The sequence below is a fragment of the Protopterus annectens genome, chromosome 9.part0 (genome assembly GCF_019279795.1).
Source record: "Protopterus annectens isolate FY-2018-M chromosome 9.part0, PAN1.0, whole genome shotgun sequence".
NCBI lineage: Eukaryota > Metazoa > Chordata > Ceratodontiformes > Protopteridae > Protopterus > Protopterus annectens.
Genome location: NC_056743.1, coordinates 923,417,551 through 923,441,520, shown reverse-complemented (window position 1 = coordinate 923,441,520; position 23,970 = coordinate 923,417,551). Strand labels below are relative to the sequence as shown.

At 40.6% G+C, this 23,970-nt stretch overlaps 1 protein-coding gene across 1 annotated transcript in view; it reads left to right on the top strand.

Annotated features, from left to right (window-relative positions):
- Positions 1 to 2,210: 2,210 nt before the first annotated feature.
- GDF11 (growth differentiation factor 11) overlaps positions 2,211 to 23,970 on the top strand; it is a 71,936-nt gene continuing 50,176 nt past the window's right edge. Inside the window, exon 1 of the mRNA XM_044082183.1 lies at positions 2,211 to 2,286. Within this exon, the coding sequence (XP_043938118.1) occupies positions 2,211 to 2,286 (76 nt within the window). The remainder of the gene's footprint in view (positions 2,287 to 23,970) is intronic.

Below are 23,970 nucleotides of genomic sequence, written 5' to 3'. Positions count from 1 at the left end.
AAGTATGTTAGGGGTTGGAGCATTATAGGTAAGGAGGAGCTCAAGACGTTCACTTGGCCATGAACTATAATAACAACTGAGTCCGATCCAGGGTTTGGATCTAAGCCGAGTACATACATACAACCATATAAATATTTCAAGCATGGGCATTAATGCCATTCTAGCTTGCAAGTAACCAAAACACTTGTTTCCATAATGTGTCCAGTCTGTTCTTAAAAATATCTAAATGAATACTTTCTTTAATGTAATTTGATAGTCGGTTCCATACATCAGCTACTCTGTCAGACATCCCATTAGTACACTTCTCATTCCTATAGAATCTTCTACATAGGTTGTCTGATGATTCTCTAGTACTTTTTGATAACCCCAAACATTCCCAGAGGTAGATTTCTCTAAATGCCCTATATACCTGAATAAGATCTCCTCTTAGATATCTGTAAGAGACACTGTACACGTTTAGATATTTTAGTCTTTCATAATAACTTAAATTTTCTCATCCATGGATGACCTTGGTGTATTTCCTCTGTACTCTTTCCAGTTTGCTCATGCTTGTTTTCTTATAGGGTTTCCATATTGTTAGTCCATACTCAAGTTTGGGTCTAATGTAACTAACAAAATATGACTTCATCATTTTTGATTCCGTAGACTTTATAAATCTTTTTCTACAACCTATAGTTCTATAACTGTCATTAAGCAATTGGTTGATATGATTAGAAAAACTCATAGCTGGATCTACCCATATACCCAGGTCCTTAAATGAGCCTGCAGTATTAATTACTGTGTGCTGTATTAAATATTATTCAGTGCAGTGTTCAGAATTGTATCCCTACAGAAATAGACTTCAGATGGCTATTTAGATAGAGAATAGTCGCATTCATCCCCTTTTTTTTACTGAGCTGACTATGCAGCCAGTATTTGGTATTGATCTAGCTAATTTTTTGTCCCCTCAAATGATGGACTCAAATTTGGTTCCCCGCTGACATCTCTCCCTTGTGCACCTAGAAACATAGAAATAAATCAAGAAATATGCCTCAGTCCACGGCTTGTAACTATGGCCTGTGACTCTGCAGTAGCCTTCTGCAGGCTATCAGACTACTCACCTTCTTTTGCCTCTAGGTCTTTTGGTGTGGTGTTATTACAATAACTGTTTGACACAAAGGTCAGAAACATCCAACAGGACTGTACTCTTGCCTGGTTCAAGTACAGGAGAATCAAACTCATTAGGTACAGGGGAAGTCAAGGTGCAGTATCTGTTGCCAGTGTTGATAAGTCTCCCCAGGGGCTTCTTCCATTAGTGTAGTACATGCAAGAAAGTGACAAGAGGCCCACCATATTGCAGGGTAGCAGTCTTTGACTGGTTTTTCACCTCAGATGGTACTTATGGCTAGATCCATTGTTCAGGCAGTTGATTATGGTGTGCAAACTTGGGTTATGAGTAACAATGGCACTTCTACTCCTGTTCAACCACTCAGGAATCCTGATTTTGAAGAGTATCTGGAGGCTGAGGTTTCAGAAGTGTCTGATCAGTTAGTTTTGCCTGAGGATGAACAGGTTCAGAAACCGAAATGTTTTCTTTTTTCCAAAAAGCTGGCTAGATTCGGGGATGTATACATTTGGGAGCAACCTTCAGCTATCCCCAAGATCAGCAGAGTATATGATCTTTTGAAGGAGGAGGCCCAGGATGTGTGACCCTCTCTCCATTCATCCCAGCATTGGACAGTGTTTTTAAGAAAGCTTGCAGTTCCATCTGCTGAATGATTTTCTGCCTTAGAAATTCAGGATGTGCTTGACCATGCCTGGCCTCCATTTATCTGTGGACCCTGCTTCTGTGTACCCATTGACCTCTTCCAATAAAGAAAAGACTATGTCTTTATCAAACCCATCCCCTTCTGATAATCTAGATAACTGGCTAGAATATCAGGAAAGAAGCTGGCCCAGTCTGGCGTGGTAGCAATTACCAGTGTTTTATGTGGAAGTTTATGTTGAGGTGTATGTAAAGTTTAGATCAGTTTGCTGCATTGTTACCTGCTGAGCAAAATCTGTGTCAAAGATATTGTTTCCAATGTTTCTCAGGTGTGTAAACATGCTTTAAGGACTGCACTGGAAGAGGCTGATACTGTTTCTAGAAATGCAGAGATGTAGGTGGTGATAAGGAGGTATGCTTGGTTTCACAGTCAAAACTTTTCTAATGAGTTAATAAAAAGGAGATTATGAATGCTCCACTTGATTCTGATTGTGTGTTTGGTACTGCAGCTAATCAGATCCTTAAAAACCTGGATGACAAAGGTAAACTGATGCAAGGGGTATCGAAAATGGTCCATCCCAAGTTTCCCTCTTTTAAGCAAGATAAATTTTGGTGGCCCAACAAATATAAATCCCAAATAAACAAAACCCAAGGCTACAAAAGGAAATGGTATGATGAAAACTTCACCAAACTTAACAAGAAGGGTTCCTTTCCCTAAAAGGATAACCCCCTTCCAACCTATGACTATGCAAAGCATGGCACCTATCTTTCCCAAGTACCCCTCCAGGTGCCCCATCTTGAAAATTAGCTGTCAACAAGGGGGCCTGGCCGTTATTGGTTTCTGACAAATGGGTGCTCAACATTACTGGTAGAGGTTACAGGTGGCATTGGAAGAAACATCCACCTATATTCAAGGGGGTTCCTCCTCACCTGCCTGACCAGACTTTTGTTATTCTGCCCTATACTCTGGCAAATGCTGGACTCAGGGGTCATAAAACTGATCCCTTCTTTGGAGAGAATTAAAGGTTTCTACTCCAAAATTTCCTGGCTCCCAAAAAAAGAGCTGTCATGGAGACTTGTATTGGAACTATCCTATCTGAATACCTTTGTCATGGTCCCCATTTTCAAGGTGTTCACCCTAGAGACAGTGCTTCCCCTTTTGCTGGGCCACTGTTTCATGGTAACCCTGGACTTGAAGGATGTGTATCACCATATCCCCATTGTTCATTGCTTCAGGAGATATCTGAGATTTGTTGTGTCTGGTTCACAGATTTGAGTTATCCACTGCACCTTGAATGTTTAACACATGCCATGCTGTGGTAGCAGCCCACAGTTGGACTATTGGCATTCACATTTTTCCATACTGGGATGACCTGCTGATCTGTGCAGAGGCTGTATACAGGTGTTTGGAAATGCTAGAATAGGTCTCAACCTCACTCTCCCAACTAGGGTTCAAGCTGAACCTTTGGAAGTCATATCTGACGCCCTCACAAAAGTTTGTCTCCCTGGGGTGTTTAATTGACACCCAGAAAAGAATGGCTTTCTTCCTGAAGACAGTGTCCTGTCTTAGCAGCTGGTGTTTCAGGAATTCTTCAGGAGGAATGTCGCCTCATCAAGATAACTCCTAAAAATTCTAGGACTGATGGTATCCATGATTCACAAGATACCACTGGCTTATCTCCACATGAATTGTTGAACCCAGTACCGGCATTCCCTGAAATCTCAGTTGCCGATGCTACCCTTCATCAGGTGATAGCTACACTGATGGAGAGATGAGTTGAGTATATCCAGGACTTTCCTTCTTCCTTCCTGTTCCAGTGAAATCTGTCCAGATTTGTCTGACTTCACTTGGGGAGCAGTATCAATGGGACTGCAAGTGTAGTGGGGAACTGAGGATGCATGGAAGCACATCAGTATGTAGTAAATGTTGGTGGCAATCCATGCCTTGAAAAGTCCTTCACCACCTATGGACTCCAAGTCCACTTCTGGTGGTTACGTACAACACCACAGTGATGTGGTACTTCAACAAATAAGTGGGTACAAGGTCATACCCTCTGTGCCAGTTGGCAATGAGGGCCTGGGAGCTGTCTTTACAGCATTCTCTTCAGGCATCGTACATCTCATCAGAACAAAATGTTGTGGCATAAAGATTAAGCAGATCCTGAGCAGCCCCACATGAGTGGCAGCTCAAGGCAGTGGAGTTCCAGAATTTAGCCCAGATGTGGGAAATGCCTTAAATAGATCTGTTTATCTCCTTTTAAAATGGACATCTGGAGAAATTCTGTTCCAGAGATCTCTGCAGCCATGTTTGGAGGACAAACAAATTCTTGCCTATTTGGACAGGGATGTTCCTCTATATATTTACATAATTTCCATTAATTCACAAGGTACTCCTGAAGGTTTAGAAAGAAATGCCAAAAATCATTGTGTTGACCCCCTTTTGGCCTAGGCCATCTTAGTTATCCCTTCTAATTGTATTGGCCAAGGGCAGTTACCACAGACTTCCTCACACTCTGGAATTACTCATATTGTCTCATGGGCAATTGGCGCACCCCAGTTTGGGGCAACTACAACTGAAGGCCGAGATGATTCAACTTTGCCTCAGCTTAAGTACTTGTTTCATGTGGATGTGCAGCAGGTATTAAAGGAAGGCCGTAAAATCTGCTTCTAGAAAATGTAAAGTTTAACAAGTAGGTAAGCTTTTCTAATTAGTGCTGAAATGGGAAGAGAGGGTCCCTTGAGGTTAGCATCACTCTGGTCTTGAAATATTTGTATGAGCTACTTCAGGATGGCTTATCATATACAACCATTAATGTGCATTTAGCGTCCCCATCATAAGCAAATTCCTCCTTTGTAAAATCTCAACTACATTCTGGAAAAATTGACCTGAAGTCCTTAACATGATCTCCAAACTTTGTTTATTTGGATTGCTCCTCTTTTAAAAAAACTCCTTCTCTTTAGTCCCTTAAATCATTTTTATTTCTTGCCTTGTAACACTTTTATGCTATAATATTTTTAAAACACCTTTATTAAATTAACTATTAAGACATAGGCAAGTACACATTAACAGAAAGGGGAAAAAACATAGTATTAACATTTTTTTCCATTTACATGCACTATACATCACATATCTTTTCTTTGTAATTATCATCAGTCCAACATTACATACATTGCTGAATTCCTGCCTTCTTTAAACTTCAGTCCTCTTCTTGAACATTATTCTGCATGTATTATTCCCAAAATTTCTATTCATTTCTACGTAATTTGCTCTGCTCCTTTTCTAAAGATCCTTCTTCCAGTTCTTTTATCTCTTTTATAATATTCAGCATTTCAAAAACAGGTTTAAACTTTGTTTTCCATTTTTTTACTAATTGCTTTTTTGACAGCAAATAGAATGAAACTTTATATGGCCTTATCTTGGCATGTCTAGGCAATTCAGATCCTGTGTTCCAGCTGAAAAGAATCATTTCCTTAGTTACAGCCATTTGCTCACCCAGTATTTCTGACAGAGTAATCAATGGGGAATTTTTTAAATCTGCCAACTTATTGCACTCCCATTATTCTGCATGTATTGTTCCCACAATTTCTATATCTATATGTAAGTTGTTCCTACCCCCCTTTTTTAAAAATCCCTCTTCCAGTTCTTTTATCTCTTTTATAATATTCAGTACTTCAAATACAGTTGGCTTAGACCTGGATTTCTATTTGCTTTGTTGGCAGGCAACATAATTAAACTTAACAAGGTCTTACTATGTCTGTGCAATTCAGACTCTGTGTCCAAGCTCAAAAATCATATCCTTAGTTACAGCCATTTGCTCACCCAATATTTCTGACAGACTACTCTGCAGGAAATTTTTTAAATCTGCCAACTCATTACACTCTCAAAACACATTCTCCCAGTTATCTATTTCTTCTCCATCACACCTCCAACATTTGCTGTCTGCTTGAGGAAAAAAAATCTTTGAAATCTGCTTTGGGTCTAAAATGTCTACCCAAACACTTACAATCAAAGATCCTAAACCTCCTAGATTTTATTACATACTTGGGAGCCATACATTTGTCCTCCCATTGTTCTTTTCTAATTTTTTTTCCAGTCTCAATTCCCAATCTTTTCTAACCTCCTCTGATTGGTTCTTATAGTCATCATGCAATATTTTATATGCCCTACTGGATCCCTATCAGTTGATCGAGTTTGCAGAAACTTGAAATTCATATGGTCTAGACCATATAATCAAATTTTTGAAGACTCAAAGCTTTGAATGGAGATTGCGGTACAGTGAGGATTGGGAAATTTACCCTTTTCTTCACTGTAGTGTAATCTCAGAGTTGGTATATATAATGTACAAAAAAGTAGATTTTTGTGGGGGATTTTTATGTTCAAGTTTTTGGAAATTTGATCATATGGTCTCGTCCATTTGAATTTCGAGTTTCTGAAAACTCAGTAATCTGACATAGCTCCTCCCTACCAATTATCCATTTTTTTAACAGCAGCTTCTGTTTTAGATTCAACTAAAAACCCAGCATAGCAGGTTTTTCACTTAAGATTCACCTGCCCCCTTCTCTTTGCCTATAATCTGATATTAATCTTTGGTAGCAAAGGCAGTCTCTAGCCTGCAATCCAAACATTTTCTTCACCTCATCCTACTCTTTTGTCTTCCCATCCTAGTTGTTTGCTTTCAGTACCCTGGTTCCTTTGTCAATTTTCTCTAGTAAATTCCATTCTTCCTTGCGCATATTTTCTGAACCCATACTTAGTCATCCTTATTGGCAAAATCTTCTTTCTCCATTCTCAAGTTGGTTTAGTTCTTAGAATACTTTCTGCTACTTTATGAATATAATACACTATATAATACACTGTATGGTTCTTATTATTCTCTTAAAGGATCTGCTTCCAAAATCCCACTCGCTCTTTACTTCTTGAACTTCCACCCTGCTTATCATCCCTTTCAATTCTGAATTATAACCTTATGCTTGTGTTGTTTATGTATGCCTTAACTGTATTGCTTTAAAATATCCCTTCAAATCAGGTAATCTTAAACCACCTTGTTCTTTTGGAAGAATCAACTTATCCCAGTTAACTCTTGTCGTCTTCCCCTGAGATTAACAAAGAGTTGAAGTAATTTTTGTGCACAATTTTTCCTTTGATTGATAAAATATGCCTGATCTGTATATAAAATTAAAGGGGCTGAAACATTTTCACTGCTTGTATCTTACTATCTATATCCAATCACAACTTAATAACTGGCTTTGTTCCTGTGGAATGGAGAACAGCAACAGTTATTCCCCTCCACAAAGGTGGCTTAGCAACAGACCCAGGGAATTATAGACCCATACATCTGACCAGCATCATCTGTAAAGCCATGGAAAGTATCATCATGGACCTCATAGATAGACAAAGGCGACCTCCAAACCTTGTATCTGACACAATCCAGCTTCATCAAGGGAAAATCCTGCCTGTTAAACCTGGTGGATTTCTTTGAAAATGTTACCAGGGCCATTGACAAGGGAAAATCTGTGCACACAGCATACCTCGACTTAGGAAAGGCCTTTGACACAATCCCACACTCAGGCATTACCGATAAACTTAGCAAACTGAATGTAAACCCTTTTGTTGTAAGATGGATTGCCAGCTGGTTCACAAACTGGTCACACACTATCAAAGTGGGAGGCTCCACATCAACCAGCAGACCTGTCACCAGTGGGGTGCCAAAAGGGTCAGTGTTGGGCCCCCTACTGTTTGTTATATACTTCTTAGAAGTTCAGGCTAAAACTAAGGGGCTGTGGCTGATCAAGTTTGCAGATGACTGCAAACTGATTGCAGTTATTGAATCCCCAAATGATGTCAGTATACTTCAGGAGGGTCTTATGCAAACCAATGACTGGTGTCTCAGTCACTGTCTCAAACTGAATGCAAAGAAATGCATCAGTATTCCATTTGGTAAAAACAATGTCCCTTCAAACTATCAAATTAACAACAAAACCCTGTGTACGTATGAAGTGGTAAGAGATCTGGGATCACAAGTAGGCCGTGATCTTAACTTTGACCATCCTGTGTCTACTGTAGTAAGGAAGGCTTTCTACATAGCACACTTGATTAGCAAAGGCATTGCCTCTAGAGCAAAGGCGGTTATAACCCCTCGATACTCTTCACTAATCAGGCCCATAATCAAGTATAATGCCCCTTTGGCATGTACCATATAAAGCACCTGTAGCAATTGGAGAGACCTCAGAGGTTTCTAACTAAGAAGATCAAGGGACTCCAGCAAGTGCCTTACACAGACTGATTAAAGTCACTGTCACTGTATTCAGTGTTGTATAGACTACTTAGGGGAGACTTATGCCTGGTTTACACAGCAATCTCCGACCCAAACCTAATGAATTTGCTGCACATCCATAAATCAAGTGGGACTAGAGCTACCCATTCCAGGGACCTAAATATGGCCTGCGACTTGAATAGGACATGCTGGAGGGACAGATTTGTCTCCCAGTGACTGCCGTGCCTTTGGAATAGGCTGCCAGTTCATGTGAACTAGAGCATCTCTATGACACTGTTCAAAAGGAACTTGAACGAGTGGGTGGTACACCATAAATTCTTACCGGGGATTGCACCCTCAAACTTCTTGGACATGGGCAATCATTAATAAATGCAATCCTGGGTATTGACTAGAGTATTTATGGTATTACATTGGGATGAAAAGGCTAGTCTTGAAATGAACTCCGGGCCGATAGCCTAATAACCGCCTATGATTCTAAGACGCTATGAACAAGGGCTTCCAGTTTCTCAATTTTTATATTATCTTTTGGTTAGTGTCTTCCCACATATCCTTACTTGCCATAATGAAAGCCTTTTTAATACATCCACCTAAGTACTTCATCTTATCATGTCGCAATAAACATGGGTATTGCTGAACCGGTTCATGTGTGGGTACATAATTTATGGCTGTAACCTTTGTTTTATCTTCATTAATTTTATATCCCCAATAAAACTTGAAACTGCCTCAAAAATGTTTCTACAACACTGAAATTACCTTCTCTAGATTTATCAGGTACAGAATAATCTCATCTGCAAATAAAGCCAACTTTTCTTGAGTCCTGTACCAGTTATATCCTTGCATTTCTGAGTCCCTTATTTTCTTTGCCAGTGGCTCTAAATATAAATCAAATAACAAAGGGGACATCCCTGCCTGGTTCTGCTGTTCAAACACAACTTTTCAGAGAGAAACACTCCTACATTAATTCTTGCCTCTGATCCTTCTTATATCCTTCTAAATAACCTTATTATTGTATCAGGGAATTCAAATGCTTCCATTGCTCTACTCATAAAATCCCAGCTTACTATGTTGAATGCTTTCGATGTATCAAGACCCTTTAACAACAGTGGCATTTTCTTAAATTTTGCTTCCTTCTGGATCGTCATTGTTCAATTAATGTTGTCAGATGTTTGTCTCCCATTCACAAAACCACACTGATCCTTATATATCACTTCTGGCAACACCTTTGCCATTCTTTGCCATTCTTTTAGCTAGTATATACATAATCACTTCATAATCGTGGTTTAATATTGAAATGGGTCTATATGAATGTGACCCCCCCCCCTGCACTGGGCCAGTAATCAAGGAGTCTCAATCCTCACCACTGGCAACAGTGGGGGGATGTACACACTGGGAGGATGACAAGTACACACACAGTAAAGTGCAATTTCCCTTAAGAGCACACAGAGACCACAGTCAGTCTGGGGCTGGTTTCTCCCTCTTTCTGCAGATCCCCAATAAGACTTCCTACTGGCACATCTATAGGGTTGAGATCTCAGCTGATTGGCCAAATCAAGACCTTCAGAACCTTCCCATGTCCAACCAGTGCTTTGTGTCCCTGCCCAAGTAACTGACACAGACACTTTAAAGTTTGATTTATACACACACACACGTACACAGACACAGACACACACACACACACACACACACACACACACACACACACACACACACACACCTGGGAAAGGCTGGCACAGGTTTACTAACTATGCCCCCTTCCACCCAGACTATAAGGTAGTTTCCTCCACTACCAGCCACTACTTAACAGCTACTTTAAGGTCCTTAGCAAAGGGTTCTAATCTTACTGTGTAATGTTACTATTAATCCAAATGGTAGCTTGACCAAGAGTCAGGATATTAGGAGTGACTTGTACAGTGTCACCATATAGATATGCAAGTTAAATATCTCTAAACAAACTAGCCACAATTGGAATGTTTAAATATATTTAATAATAAACAATAAAAGAACAAGACAACACTAAATATGTATTCACAGTGACATCAGAGTTCAAAATCACAGTTCAAAACAACATTGCAGGACAGTCTCAAATAAGTACAGAAAACATCCAAACAAATCTTGACTATGCTCTTAACTGAATCTAAGAGAAATTACTGTACCCTAGTTAACTTACTTACAGCAAGGCAAGTGCAGAGGTGGTGAGTGGATGTTGTCAGGTCAAAGACAAATACAAAATCCTCTCTCTCTCTCTCTCTCTCTCTCTCAGAGAATTATTAAATTAATATTAAATATTACTGCTGGGTTAGCTTGGATGACATCACTTTTTATCACCTGACTTTAGTTCCCAAGCTAAATCCCCATTGTCAGAAACTACCATAATTTAACATCATCTTCCTGTGCAAAATACATAAATAAAGTTTTTTCATCAGATGATGGCAGATCCTGGAAGTCCAAAAACAATAAAACATTTCTACATCTCAAGCCTAGTAATTATCTCTCTTTCAATGCAACACAGAGAGTCCCCTAGTATAGACAACCTGTGTCCTGTTGACTGAGAATGAAAGAGAATATATTTTTATGGCGCAGTTATTAAACAATTTAATTGTATCTATTTTACTAAAGTTTTGCAAGTTAACACTCTATGTTCTAGTTCCCACTGTGAAAACAGATACATTTACACATGTACAATAGTGTATATACATTTCTGTTCTTTTCCAGTTTGTTACACTGTGGATACATCTTTTAAGCTCAGTGCTGTACAAACCCTGTTCAACACATACTTCTGTACCAACAGTTCAATAGACACATAACAGACAGTTCTAATACACTGGTAACATAAGCAATTGCATTATGCTGATATTCACAAATGACATATAATTCCTTCTGTCACACTTCTATATAAATCATATTAATATTCACAAATGACATATAATTATTTACAAAAAAAATTCCAGATAGCTGGACTGGCAGTGTGTCTTTTTGTTACATTTCTCCATTCCCGAAGACTCAAGCTAGTTTTTCAAGTGACCCTTGAGAAACGTTGCTTGAGAGGGATGAGTCTATCTGGGAATACACTACCACATCCCCTGTCTTGAGATCCCAGCTGCCTTGGCATTGCTGACCCAATTACAGTGCTGCCATGTCCTATCATATGCCTTCAACCCTAGGCTCCACCATAGTAATTTGGGACTTTGCTGGCTGGCTCCTTATAGTCCATGGATCACACTCAGACTCCTCCTGACTCCTACAGCAAATATGTAGCAGAGGGGCTCCCTTTCATGGTAAGGTTTCATCAAGTTAACTTGGTACAGTTTGTGCCCCTGCCTCCTTCCTAGAAGTTCTACCATGCATTTAATATCACTGACCTTCCTTACCACTTTGAAGGGTCCCTCCCAAGCTGCCTGCAGCTTGTTGTGTCTGACAGGAAAGAGCCCCACAGCATACTCTCTAGCTCAAGCGTTCCTGTCATACCAGACCTTTTTCTGCTGTTGGGCTTCTCCCAGGTTCTCCTGGGCCAAGCCCCTGAGTTCCCTGAGCCTTGTCCTGAGGTTTAGAACATATGCCACAACAGACTCCTTGTGGGGCTCACACTCACCCTCCCACTCATCTCAAATCAAATCTAGATGTCCCCCTCACCCTGTGCACATACAGCAACTTAAAGGGTGAAAACCTTGTGGATTCCTGGGGAACCTCTTTGTAAGCAAACAACAGATGGGGCAAATACATTTTCCACTCCCTCTTAAACTGGTCTGCAAATGCCCATAGCATTGTCTTCAATGTAGAGTTTAACCTCTCCACAAGACCATTAGTCAGGGATGGTAGGGGGTGGCTTTTAGATGCTTCACCCCACAGTGTTTCCACAGAAAAGCCAGCAGGTCTGACATGAAATTGACACCTCTGTCAGTCAGCATTTCTTTTGGGAAACCTACCCTGTTGAAAATCACTAACAAGGCATTTGTAACCTTTGCTGACTCAATGAAGGACAATGCCATTGCCTCAGGGTATCTGGTAGCATAATCTACTACCACTAGGATATACTTCTTCTCTGTGGAACTTGGGGTACTCAGAGGCCCCACAATATCCATAGCCACCCTCTCAGATGGCTCCTCAATCACAGGCAAAGGCATTAAAGGAGCTTTCACCTTGTCTCCTGCCTTGCCTACCATTTGGCACTACTCACAGGTCCTGTAGTACCCTGTTAGATCTCTGGAGATCTCAGGCCAATAAAAGTACTGCATAATATGTCTGTTTGTATGCTTTATACCCATATGACCTACAAAGGGAATATCATGGGCTATGGCTAAGAGTGCCAGATGGTAGGCTGTGGGCACTACCAACTGCTGTGTTCTCTCACCCTCTAGCCCTCCCTCGGGGTCCATTTTCTATACAGTAACCCTTTGCCCCAGTATACAGCTTCCCCCTTCCCTTGAAAATCAGGTGCCTCACTAGCTACCTCTCCCAGGCCTTCAAATGTAGGGTCTAAGAGCTGAGCCTGTCTCAACTCTCTCTTGGTAACCTTCCCCGCTCCCCTTCCACAGGAAGTCTGGTATTCTCTGACAGCGGTGCCTCACTGTCAGCCTGGGTACTACTACTCACCTCTGCCCTTGCAGTCAATCTGTCCAAGGCAACATCAGTTCCCACAAGCAGCTGTGGATCACCTTCAGTCTCACTGCTACAGGGTAGCTCCCTTCCTGAATTAACCAACTCACTATTCCTGACTGCAAGTGTGCAGTCTGTCTGGATCTGCCACCAGGCTACTAGACCCACATGATTGTCTCCAAGCCTGACTGCTAGTAACTGCATGCACAGAAGGTACTGCGTTATCAAAATCATTCCCTATCAGGACATCTGCAGGGATATCCTCAAACACATATACTTGTTGGCTTCCTTTTTCACACTCCCAGTCAACCCTAGCCAAAGGTATTTGGAATGGGAACCCTTCTAAAGCTCTGACTGGAGTAGACTGCCCAAGCAAGTATTGCTCCTCCTTAACCACTGCAGGCTTCACAATTGTTAGGTCAGAGGCTGTGTCTTTCTTAGCAGTGGCCTATTTTCTATCTACTAAGATAGGATATAATGTCTTGTGGTAGTTTGGTACCCTTGTTCTCTTGAGACAACTTACTGCTGGCATTTTGTCATTCCCACTTACTGGCTCACCCATCTGTCTCTCCTACCTTTTGTTCCCCACCTTGCCTCCATGGACATCTATATGCGACATAGCCCCACTGGTTGCATTTAAAACATTTAATCTTTGGTTCTGGATGTGTACCTGGACTAGTGGCTTCCCGTGCTACTGGTGGACTCTGTTGGGGTGGTCTATGCTGCCTGCCATTCATTCCCTTAGACCCATGAGCAGCACTTGGTATCCCTTTCCTGTGCAGTGATGCCCTGCTTGCTAGGTATAGGTCTCCCTTTTTCCCCAACCCATCTACTGTGTTACATTCTCTATCTGCTAACCAGATTCTCATGTCCTCAGGCAAAGTGCTAAGGGCTTGCTCCCTCACCAGAAATGTCTGCAAGCCCTTCAAAAGTTGTGACCTGACATCCACTCATCCACCTATGAAAATAAGTGCTTAGATCAGAAATATATTCACACACACTTTCATCTGCCTTGTGTCTATGCTCACGAAACTTTTTTCTATATGCTTCAGGTGTTAACTTAAAACATTCTAACAAACAATTTTTAATAGTATTATAATTCATGCAAGCAGTATAAGGCCATTTAAAAATAGTGTTTACAGCTTTACCATGGAGTAAGGGGGTCAGGAACCATACCCAGAGACTTTGGTCAACATTATACTGTTTACATAGCCTTTCAAACATATGAATGAAACTATAAAAAGTATCCCCCTTTGTAAATTGTGGAAGAAATTTACTGACCTTTGTTGCTTCTGAGGTTTGGTTACTCCCTTTCCCATTACCTCCATTACCCTGGCGAAGAGTCAGCATCTCATTTTCATGTTGCCTCTGCCTCTCATTCTCTTCAGCTTCAAGACATCTCAGTCTCTGTGCTGCTTCTAATTGCATTTGTTTCTCCTGCCACAGTCTTTCTGATGATTCTATTTCCAAACAATTGGCCTCCAGTTCAAGTGTCTTTAACTCCAGATGGATTTTTAAGTCCTGTGCAGAAAGATTGAACTGTCCATTTTCTGAGAGTTGTACCTCACCAAGGCCAGTCTGATTGCCCTCTGGATTGCTGGTCCATGATGCAGCTGTGCCCAAGGCTGCAGTCATGTCTGCCTTAGTCAGATTGGCATGCACCAGTCCTTTAGCCTGCCACATCTCAGTCAACTGGCTCCTTGTCAGCTTGCCATACTCTTCTGCTGACATCCTTGCCTGCTCTCCCCGACTAAGCCAACAAAAAAAAAAAAATAAAACAATTGTGATATGAAACTCTGAATGTTCACTGTGTGGTTGATTGAGAGTACAAACACCTTCAGTGAACACTGTTCACAGGCTACGGGAATTCAATATCCACACCACTGCAAACCAGTTATGTGATGTGGATATCCCACCACTGCCCACCAATTAATAGTTGACACCCCTGTACTGGCCCAGTAATCAAGGAGTCTCAGTCCTCACCACTGGCAACAGTGGGAGATGTACACACTGCGAGGATGACAAGTACACACACACAGTAAAGTGCAATTTCCCTTAAGAGCACACAGAGACCACAGTCAGTCTGGGTCTGGTTTCTCCCTCTTTCTCCATATCCCCAGTAAGACTCCCCACTGGCACAGCTATAGGGTTGAGATTTCAGCTGAATGGCCAAACCAAGACTGTCAGCACCCTCTTTGTCCAACCAGTGCTTCGTGCCCTGCCCAAGTAGCTGACACACATGCACGTGCACCTGGGAAAGGCTGGCACAGGTTTACTAGCAATGCCCATTTCTGCCCAGACTTTAAGGTAGTTTCCACAGCCACCAGCCACTATTTATCAGCTACATTAAGTTAAGGCCTTTAGCAAAGGGTGTCAAATCTTACTATGTAATGTTACTATTAATCCAAATGGTATTTTGACCAAGAGCCAGGCTATGAGGAGTGGCCTGTACAGTGTCACCAAATAGATATGCAAGTACGCTAAGAACTTAAATATCTCTAAACAGACAATTGAAAGGTTTAAATATATTTAATAATAAATAATGAAAGAACAAGACAACACTAAATATGTATTCACAGTGACATCAGAGTTCAAAATCACAGGAAATATTTAAAACAACATTGCAGGATAGTCTCAAATAAATACAGAAAACATCGTAAACTAATCTTTACTATGTTCCTAACTGAATCTAAGAGAAATTATTGTACCCTGGTTAACTTACTTACAGCAAGGTAAGTGCAGAAGTGGTGAGTGGATGTTGTCAGGTCAAAGACAAATGCAAAATGCCCCCTCTCTCTCTCTATATATATATATATATATATATATATATATATATATATCTCAGACAGTTCTTAAATTAATATTAAATATTATTGCTGGGTTAGCTTGGATGACATCAGTTTTTGTCACCTGACTTTAGTTCCCAAGCTAAACCCCCATTGTCAGAAACTGTCAGCATTTAACATCTCCTTGTGAAAAATACATAAGTAAAGGCTTTTCCTCAGATGATGGCAGATCCTGGAAGTCCTAAAACAATAAAACATTTCTACATCTCAAGCCTAGTAATTATCTCTCTTTCAAGGCAACACAGAGAGTCCCCTATTATAGACATCCTGTCTCCTGTCGACTGAAACTGAAAGATAACATCTCTTTTATGGCACAGTTATTAAACCATTTAATTGCAGCTATTTTACTGAAGTTTTGCAAGTTAACCCTCTATGTTCTAATTCCACTGTTAAAACATGTACATTTACACAGGTACAATAATTTATGTACATTTCTGTTCTTTTCCAGTAGGGTGCACTGTGGATACATCTTTTAAGCTCAGTACTGTACAAACCCTGTTCAGCAGATTGTTCTGTACCAGCAGTTCGATAGACACATAACATACCGTTCTAATATAGTGGTAACACAAGCAATTGCATCATGCTGATATTCACAAATGACATATGACTATTTATAAAATTCCAAATAGCTGGGCTGGCAGTGTCTCCTTCTGTCACACTTCTATATAAATCATATTAATATTCACAAATGACATATAATTATTTACAAAATTCCAGATAGCTGGGCTGCAGTTTTTCATTTTGTTGCAAAGAAGATGAGTCTGATGGGACTTAGGCAACGCAGCCACCACAACTTTCTTCCACGATGTTGATGCTCCCTTCCATTTTTAAATACTGTTAAACAAAATCTTACAGATATTTATCACGTTCTTCCCTCCTAACTTCTAAACTTCCAGTGGAATACCATCTGTTCCTCGAGACTTTCCTGACAATTGGTTATACCTCACCATTTTTATCTCATTCCCTCATATCTTAACTGTTTGCTCTTGAGCCTCATCTGCTTCTAACTTTGCATAATTAAGTCTTCTATAAATATTCCATTTGTGCTCTTTCTTGATTCCCACATTTCTCTGCTTTATACAGATGTTCATAAAATTTCCAAAATACCTCTAAAACCTTTACAGGATGTCCGATTTATTTCTTGTCTCAACTAAGTTTGACAAGAACTGTTTCACCTTTCTGCTGCACAAGTCATTGTGCTAAAAGTTTTTGTGCTCTGGAGTTATTTTTCAGTTTTTGTACTCTGGCTTTATCAAAAATAGTTGTGTAACATCAATCTTTCTATGCTCATGCGTATTAGCCAGGTACTCCCTTGTTTTCTCTTTAGCACTTGGCATTTCTGCCTCTTCTTGTTCTATGAAAGTCCCCTTATTCTGCAATACTTTAACCTTTGTCAGTCCCTCTAAATAATTCATACTTCTTCTTAACCATATCTCTTTCTCTTTTATTTCTACTCTGTTTTAAAGTCCATTTTCATTTTATCCCACTCACTAGCTATAAATTCTGAATATATTTATATCTTTCCTAATAACATTAGAATAATTTACACTACCCATTCCTTAAATTGGTCTCTTTTTTGTGGGAAAGTGCCAGTGTCTCATTTTTGTACTTCATTACCCTTCATTTTTATTTTTATTTTTTATTGGTACATGATCAGAAGTAGTTATTGGATGTGGGTCAAAGATTATATGTGAAATATAAGTTCTATATAGTGTAGCCCAGTATTGAACCCTGGAGAAAATATGTAAAATCTAAGTTCCTACTACTGAATTCACATCTTCCATACCAAATATTTTCATAAATGTTTTCAGAAATTTACAGACTTTTGTTATATTTTTTCCCTTGTAGGACCCCTGATACATCCTCACTATTGCAAGTCAAGTTCCAGTCCCCACCTATAAGTAATATCCCCTACTGAAAGCTGATTATTTATCTCAACATTTTCTTAAACTCCATAATAGCTGCTTTGGTGGGGTCTATGTCAGCATATTGAAAGCTGATAAGAGTGAACGCTTTTTGATCAAACCCAAAACGTCAAACAACCAAAATAGCAAAGACACGAAACAGCAATTTTTTTCCCAGGGAAATAAATCGCTGTTCTGCAAAAAAAAAAAAAAACAAATGAAAACACAACATAAAGTGGGGGCTTTGCCCACCACATCCCACTTAAATATACCAACTCTGAGACTGCACCACAGTGGAGGAAATGACAAACTCCTAAAAACAGCCCAGTGATTTTTTTTCCCCCTGTTTTGTGTCTTCACTATTTTGGTTGTTTGCGTTTAGGATTCGATCAAAGAGCGTTCGCTCTTATCAACTTTTGATAAGCTGATATAGACCCATTTCGATGGAATATAAATCACACCAGCATAAATCTTCTCCCATGCCAGTAGACATTTCCTGCCACAAATCCACCGGTATTGTGTATTTTTCCCTCTTTTGTCACTATTGAAGCCCCTCTGGCAGTTAATATAATTACTTCCCTTTTCCTTTGTCTCTGATATTCAGCTGAATATCCATCCTGAAATCCTTTCACTGTCAATTTCACGTTTATTTCTTTCCAAATGTGTCTCCTGCAACATTGCTATTTGTAATCTGCATTTCTTAATATAATTCAGTGTTCTTTTCTTTTTGTCTATACATTCCAAAATAAAATAAGATAGTGTGACCTTTATGATAAATAGCTATTTTCCCACATATTATACATGATAGGTTTTTGAATGTGTATTTCCATCTTTTGGGTTACATGAAATTACTAATGTCTGACAGGCTGATCTTTTATGTAGTTATTTCCTCTCATCTCCATTTGAACCTGTCACATTTTCAAGATCTTTTTTTTTAATGAAAACCCTCAAACAAAAAAGTAAATACATTTCAAAACACCCATTCCCTTTTAACTCAGAGCAGACACACAAAACTATGTACATCTTCAGAAAATGAAGTTTAATCCTCCTGATAAGTACAATTGCCCCAAATCAACAGTTGTACTAACAGGCATTACCTAACCTAAAATTAAGGTTGCCCATGCTGAAGTGTATGCTGCAGCCTGTGTTCCCACTTACACTGATTGCTGCCCTTATCTCCAGTCCCCTCCCCTATGTGAAAAATAGCTTGTATGCTTTCAGAAAACATTAACATTTAGCCCTAAGGAAAAGTGCACTGGCAGTTTTTAAATAAAAAGTAATTGTATATGCTGTTTTTTTTTTAATGCATTAAAATATTAAGGCTGCTAGAGAGGCTGCTATTTTTTATGCACTTCCCATAATTTCAAACTATTTTTCACTGAACTTGTCATTGTACCCTTAAATAATGTAAAGTCTATATTTCTTAGAAATACAGAAGTACTTCTTTACTTTAATATCTTTAACACCTACAACAGTCACTGAAAAGACCTTCCCACACATTTAAAATACCCCTAACTACACACTACAAAAAACTGCTTTGCTATATATAATGTGAAGGATGTCAGCCCAGCTAGCTAGAATTTTGTAAATAATTGTATGCCATTTGTGACTAGTAATTTGATTTGTATGCTTGCCTTAGAAATGTAAGAAAACTATATGTTCTGTACTGAGCTTCGAGGTCGTAACCACAATGCATCCTGCTGAAAAAGAGCAGAAATGTGTATAAACTACATACCTATGCAGATGTATGCATTGATGGTAAAGGCTGGAATATACAGAGTTAACTTGTAAACTCTAAGAAAGTAAGTGGAACTTGTTTATGATTATGTTATCTCTGTTTCAGCACAAAGTAGACACAATGTCTACAGTTGTAGGCTTTCATATTGTCTGGAAACAGAGGTAATTACAGGTTTCCAAGGTAATTGTTTTATGATTTCCAGTTTCAGGCAAGCTTCTAAGAGATAAGTATTTTATATAGGGACATGTTAAATTTTGTTGGTATCTGTTTAGCATGGGAACTAGATGCAGGTGTCAAATAGTGATGTCATCTAGCTAACCCAGCAGTAATGTGTATTATTAATTTAAGAACTATCTCAGAGAGAGGAAGTCTATGCATTTTGTAGCTTGTCTTGGACTTGTAAACATTCCACTCATTAGCACGTCTCATCTGTATTTTCCTGGCTCTGTAAGTAAGACTTAGATCATAGTATTTCTTTTAGAGATAGATAGGAAAATAGTAAGATCAGTCTAGATGTTTTCTATATTTATGTGAGACTGTCCTGCAATGTTGTTTACAGTATTTCATGTGATTCTGAACTCTACTGTCACTGTGTTGAGTTAACGAATATTGCTTGTGCTTTTATTATTTATTATTAAATACATTTAAACATTTTAATTGTGGCTGGTTTTGTTGAGAGATATTTAAACTCTTAGTCTACTTGCATATGTATTTGGTGATACTGTACAGGCCACTCTGGAATAGCCATAAAAGTTCTGGTCACACTTACCATTTGGATAACAGTAACATTGCACAGTAGAATTGGTCACCCTTTGTAAGGGCCTTATGGTAGCTGATAAGTAGTGGTTGGTGGCAGTGATTACTACCTTATAGTCTGGGCAGAAGGGGGAATAGCTATTAAATTTGTGCCAGCCTTCACCAGGAGTGTCTGTGTGTTTGCAAATAAGTCAAATCTCAAAATGTGTGTGTGTCAGCTACTTGGGCAGGGACACAAAGCACTGGTTAGATAGAGAGAGTGCTGGAGATTTTGATTTGACCACCCAGCTGAGATCTGAACCCTATAGCTGGGCCAGTGGGGAGTCTTATTGGGGATCTGGAGAGGGAGAGAGAAACCAGCCCCAGACTTACTGTGATCTCTGTGTGCTCGTAAGGGAAATTGTACTTTACTGTGTGTGCACTTTTCATCCTCCCAATGTGCACATCCCTCACTGGTGTTAGTGGTGAGGATTGAGGCTCCTTGATTACTGGGCCAGTGCAGGGGCATCACATATTAATTGTTTGGTAGTGGTGGGATAGCCACATCATACATTAATTGGTTGATAGTGGTGAGATAGCCACATCACATACTAAATGGCTTGTAGTGGTATGGATATTGAATTACTGTAGCTTGTGTACAGTGATTACTGAAGGTGTTTTTGTACTCTAAATCAGCCACACAGTGAACATTCAAGAGTTCATATCACAATTGTTTTATTTCTTTTGTTAGCTGAGTTAGTCAGGGAGAGCAGGCAAGCATGTCAGCAGAGGAGTATGGCAAGCTGACAAGGAACCAGTTGGCTGAGATAGGCCAGGCTAAAGGACTGGTGCATGGAAACCTAACTAAAGCAGGCATGATTGCAGCTTTAGTCACAGCTGCATCAGAGAATATCAAACAGGAGAACAATCAGACTGGCCATGGAGATGTACCACTCTCAGAGAATGGACAGCTCAACCTTTCCACACAGGACTTGAAAATCCATCTGGAGTTAAAGAGACTATTTAGAAATAGAGGCAGCAGAGAGACTGCGGCATCTAGAGACTGACGAAAATGAGAAACTGCGAAGCCTGGAAGCTGAGGAGATGAAGAGGCAGAGGCAACATAAAAAGGAGATGCTGACTCTTCATCAGAGTCATGAAGGTAATGGGGAAGGGAGTAACTGAACGCCAGAAGCAACAAAGGTCAGTAAATTTCTTCCACAATTTACAGAGAGGGATAATTTTGATAGTTTCATTCATATGTTTGAGAGGATATGTAAAGAGTATGATGTTGACCAAGGGCTCTGGGTATGGTTCCTGACCCCCTTACTCTATGGTAAAGCTCTTCTGTCCAAACTGTCTGATAATGATTGTCTAAATTATAATGTTGTAAAGAATTGTTTGCTAGATTTTTTAAAGCTAACACCTGAAGCTTATAGGAAAAAGTTTTGTGAGCATAGATGCAAGGCAGATGAAAGTGTTCATAGGTTCACAGGTTCATAGGTAGGTACTAGGCTATTGGCCCAAGGGCCTACGTAAGCCTAGCCAGCAAGGTTCCATAGCTTCCACCACCCAAGAAAGTTATTTTCCTGTGCTACTGTCCAGCAGAGACACAGAAGTGATCCCCGGGGTGTATTTCCTATTTCCCATCCACTCATCAAGATTTTTCTTGTAGAGTGCTAATGAAGAACTTTGCTTGACATAGATGGGTAGCTTGTTTCAGATTATAGGAAGTCTCTGAGACAGAAATCTATCCCTCCAGCATGTCCTGCTTATTGTGGTGACAAGGTTTAGGTCCCTAGAGCATGTAGCTCGGAGGGATTGGGATCTCTTTAGGTGTAGCATGTCCAACAGCTCTGGGTTTGACATAGCTTTATATGTTAGGCAGAGATCATCTCGGAGTAGGTGATATGCTATGGAGTAAAGCTGGAGTTTTTTAAGGCGGTCAGTGTAGGGCATTTGTTTGAGGCCAGTAATCCTCTTTGTGAGGTACTTCTGTGGCCTTTCCAGCTGCTGCAGCTGTCTTGTGAGGTACATTCCAAAAGGGGCGTTGTACTCTATAATGGGTCTTATGAGTGATGAGTAGAGGGGAACAATGACCTCTTTTTTTCTGGATGAGAACCCTTTTATGAGGAGGTGTGCCATGTAGAAGGACTTCTGTGGCAATGTGACTATCAAAGGAGAGACTACTGTCCACCTGGGTCCCAAGGTCTCTTATCACGCATTCAGTGTTACGTAGATTGCTGCCTATGTGGTAGTTCATGGGTACAGAATTTTTACCAAATGGGATGACACTGCACTTTTTGGCATTGAGCTTGAGGCCATGGCTCTGACACCAGGCATCTGTCTCAGTGATGCCCTTCTGTAGGATGTCCACATCATTTGGGGACTTGACTATGGCTCCTAGTTTGCAGTCATCTGCAAACTTCATTAGCCAGAGGCCTTCTGTGTTAGCCTGTACTTCAGAGAAGTAGATACCAAACAGGAGAGGTCCCAGGATAGAACCCTGTGGTACTCCACTTGTCACTGCTTTGAGGTCAGATTTGGAGTCTGCAACTTTTACAGTGTGGGTTCTGTCAGTGAGCCAGTTGGCAACCCATCTTGTGACATAGGGATTTTATACCTAGTTTAGTGAGTTTAGCTATAATTCCAGAATGGGGGATGGTGTCGAAAGCCTTGGTGAGGTCAAGATAGCTGTGTGAACCACCTTACCCTCATCCACGGCTTTGGTGACTGCCTCAAAGAAGTTGATCAGGTTCAGGAGGCATGATTTGCCTTTCACAAACCTGAACTGGGTGGGATCCAAAGTTTGGAGGTTACCAATGTCTTTGTTTATGAGTTCCATGATGATACATTCCATGGCCTTGCAGACCAGGCTCGTCAGGCTAATAGGTCAATAGTTCCCAGGATCAGTGGTGGCTCCCCCTTTGTGGAGTGGGATAACTGTTGCTGTGTGTCATTAAGTGGGCACAAAGCCTGATGCAAGGCTATTATTGAACATGGTGCTTAAATAGGGAGCCAGTTCGTATAAAACGCAGCCTGGGATGATTTTGTGTGTGAATATGTTGCTGAACTAAGCACTTATTTCATAGGTGAGTGAGTGGATGCCAGGTCCCCACTTTTGAAGGGCTGGCAGACCTTTTGATGAGGGAACAAGCCATTAGCACTTTGCCTGAGGACATGAGGATCTGGTTAGCTGATAGACAATGCCTTACTGTAGATGAGTTGGGGAAGAAGGGAGACCTATACCTAGCAAGACCTAGCAAGCTAGGCATCACTGCACAGGAAAGGGACACCCAGTGCTGCTTATGAGTCTAAGGGAACCCATGGTGGGCAGCCCAAACTGCCCCAACAGAATCTGCCAGTAGCAGGGGAAGCCACTAGTCCAGGTACATGTTCAGGGCCTAGGTTTAAATGTTTTAAATGCAACCAGCTGGGCCTTGTAGCATATAGATGTCCACAGAGGCAAGGTGGGGAACAGAAGGTAGGAGAGCCAGTAAGTGGGAATGACAAAATACCAACAGTAGGTTGTCTTGAGACAACAAGTGTACCAAACTACCACAAGAGGTTATATCCTAGCTTAGTGAATGGCAAAGAGATCTTTGCTAAGAGAGACACAGCCTCTGACATAACCACTGTGAGCCTGCAATGGTTACAGAGAAGCACTACTTGCCTGGGCAGTCTACTCCAGTCAGAGCTTTAGGAGGGACCCCATGCCAAATACCTTTGGTTAGGGTTCACCTTGACTGGGAGGGTGGAAAAGGAAGCCAGCAAGTAGTTATGTTTGAGGATATCCCTGCAGATTTCCTGATAGGGAATGATTTTGATAATGCAGTACCATGTGATCTTGCAGTTACATGCAGTCAGGCTTGAAGACAAGCATGTGGGTCTGGTAATCTGGGGGAGACCCAGAGAGATCACACACTTTCAGCCAGGACTGGTGAGGTGGTTACTTCAGGAAGGGTGCTAGCCTATAGCAGTGAGAGTGAAGCTGAGCCACAGCTGCTTGTGGATTACTGATGGTCCCATGGACAGAGTGACTGCAAGGGCAGAAGTGAGTAGTAGTACCCAGGCTGACAGTGAGGCACCGCTGTCAGAGGATACCAGACTTCCTTGCAAGGGGAGCTGGGAAGGG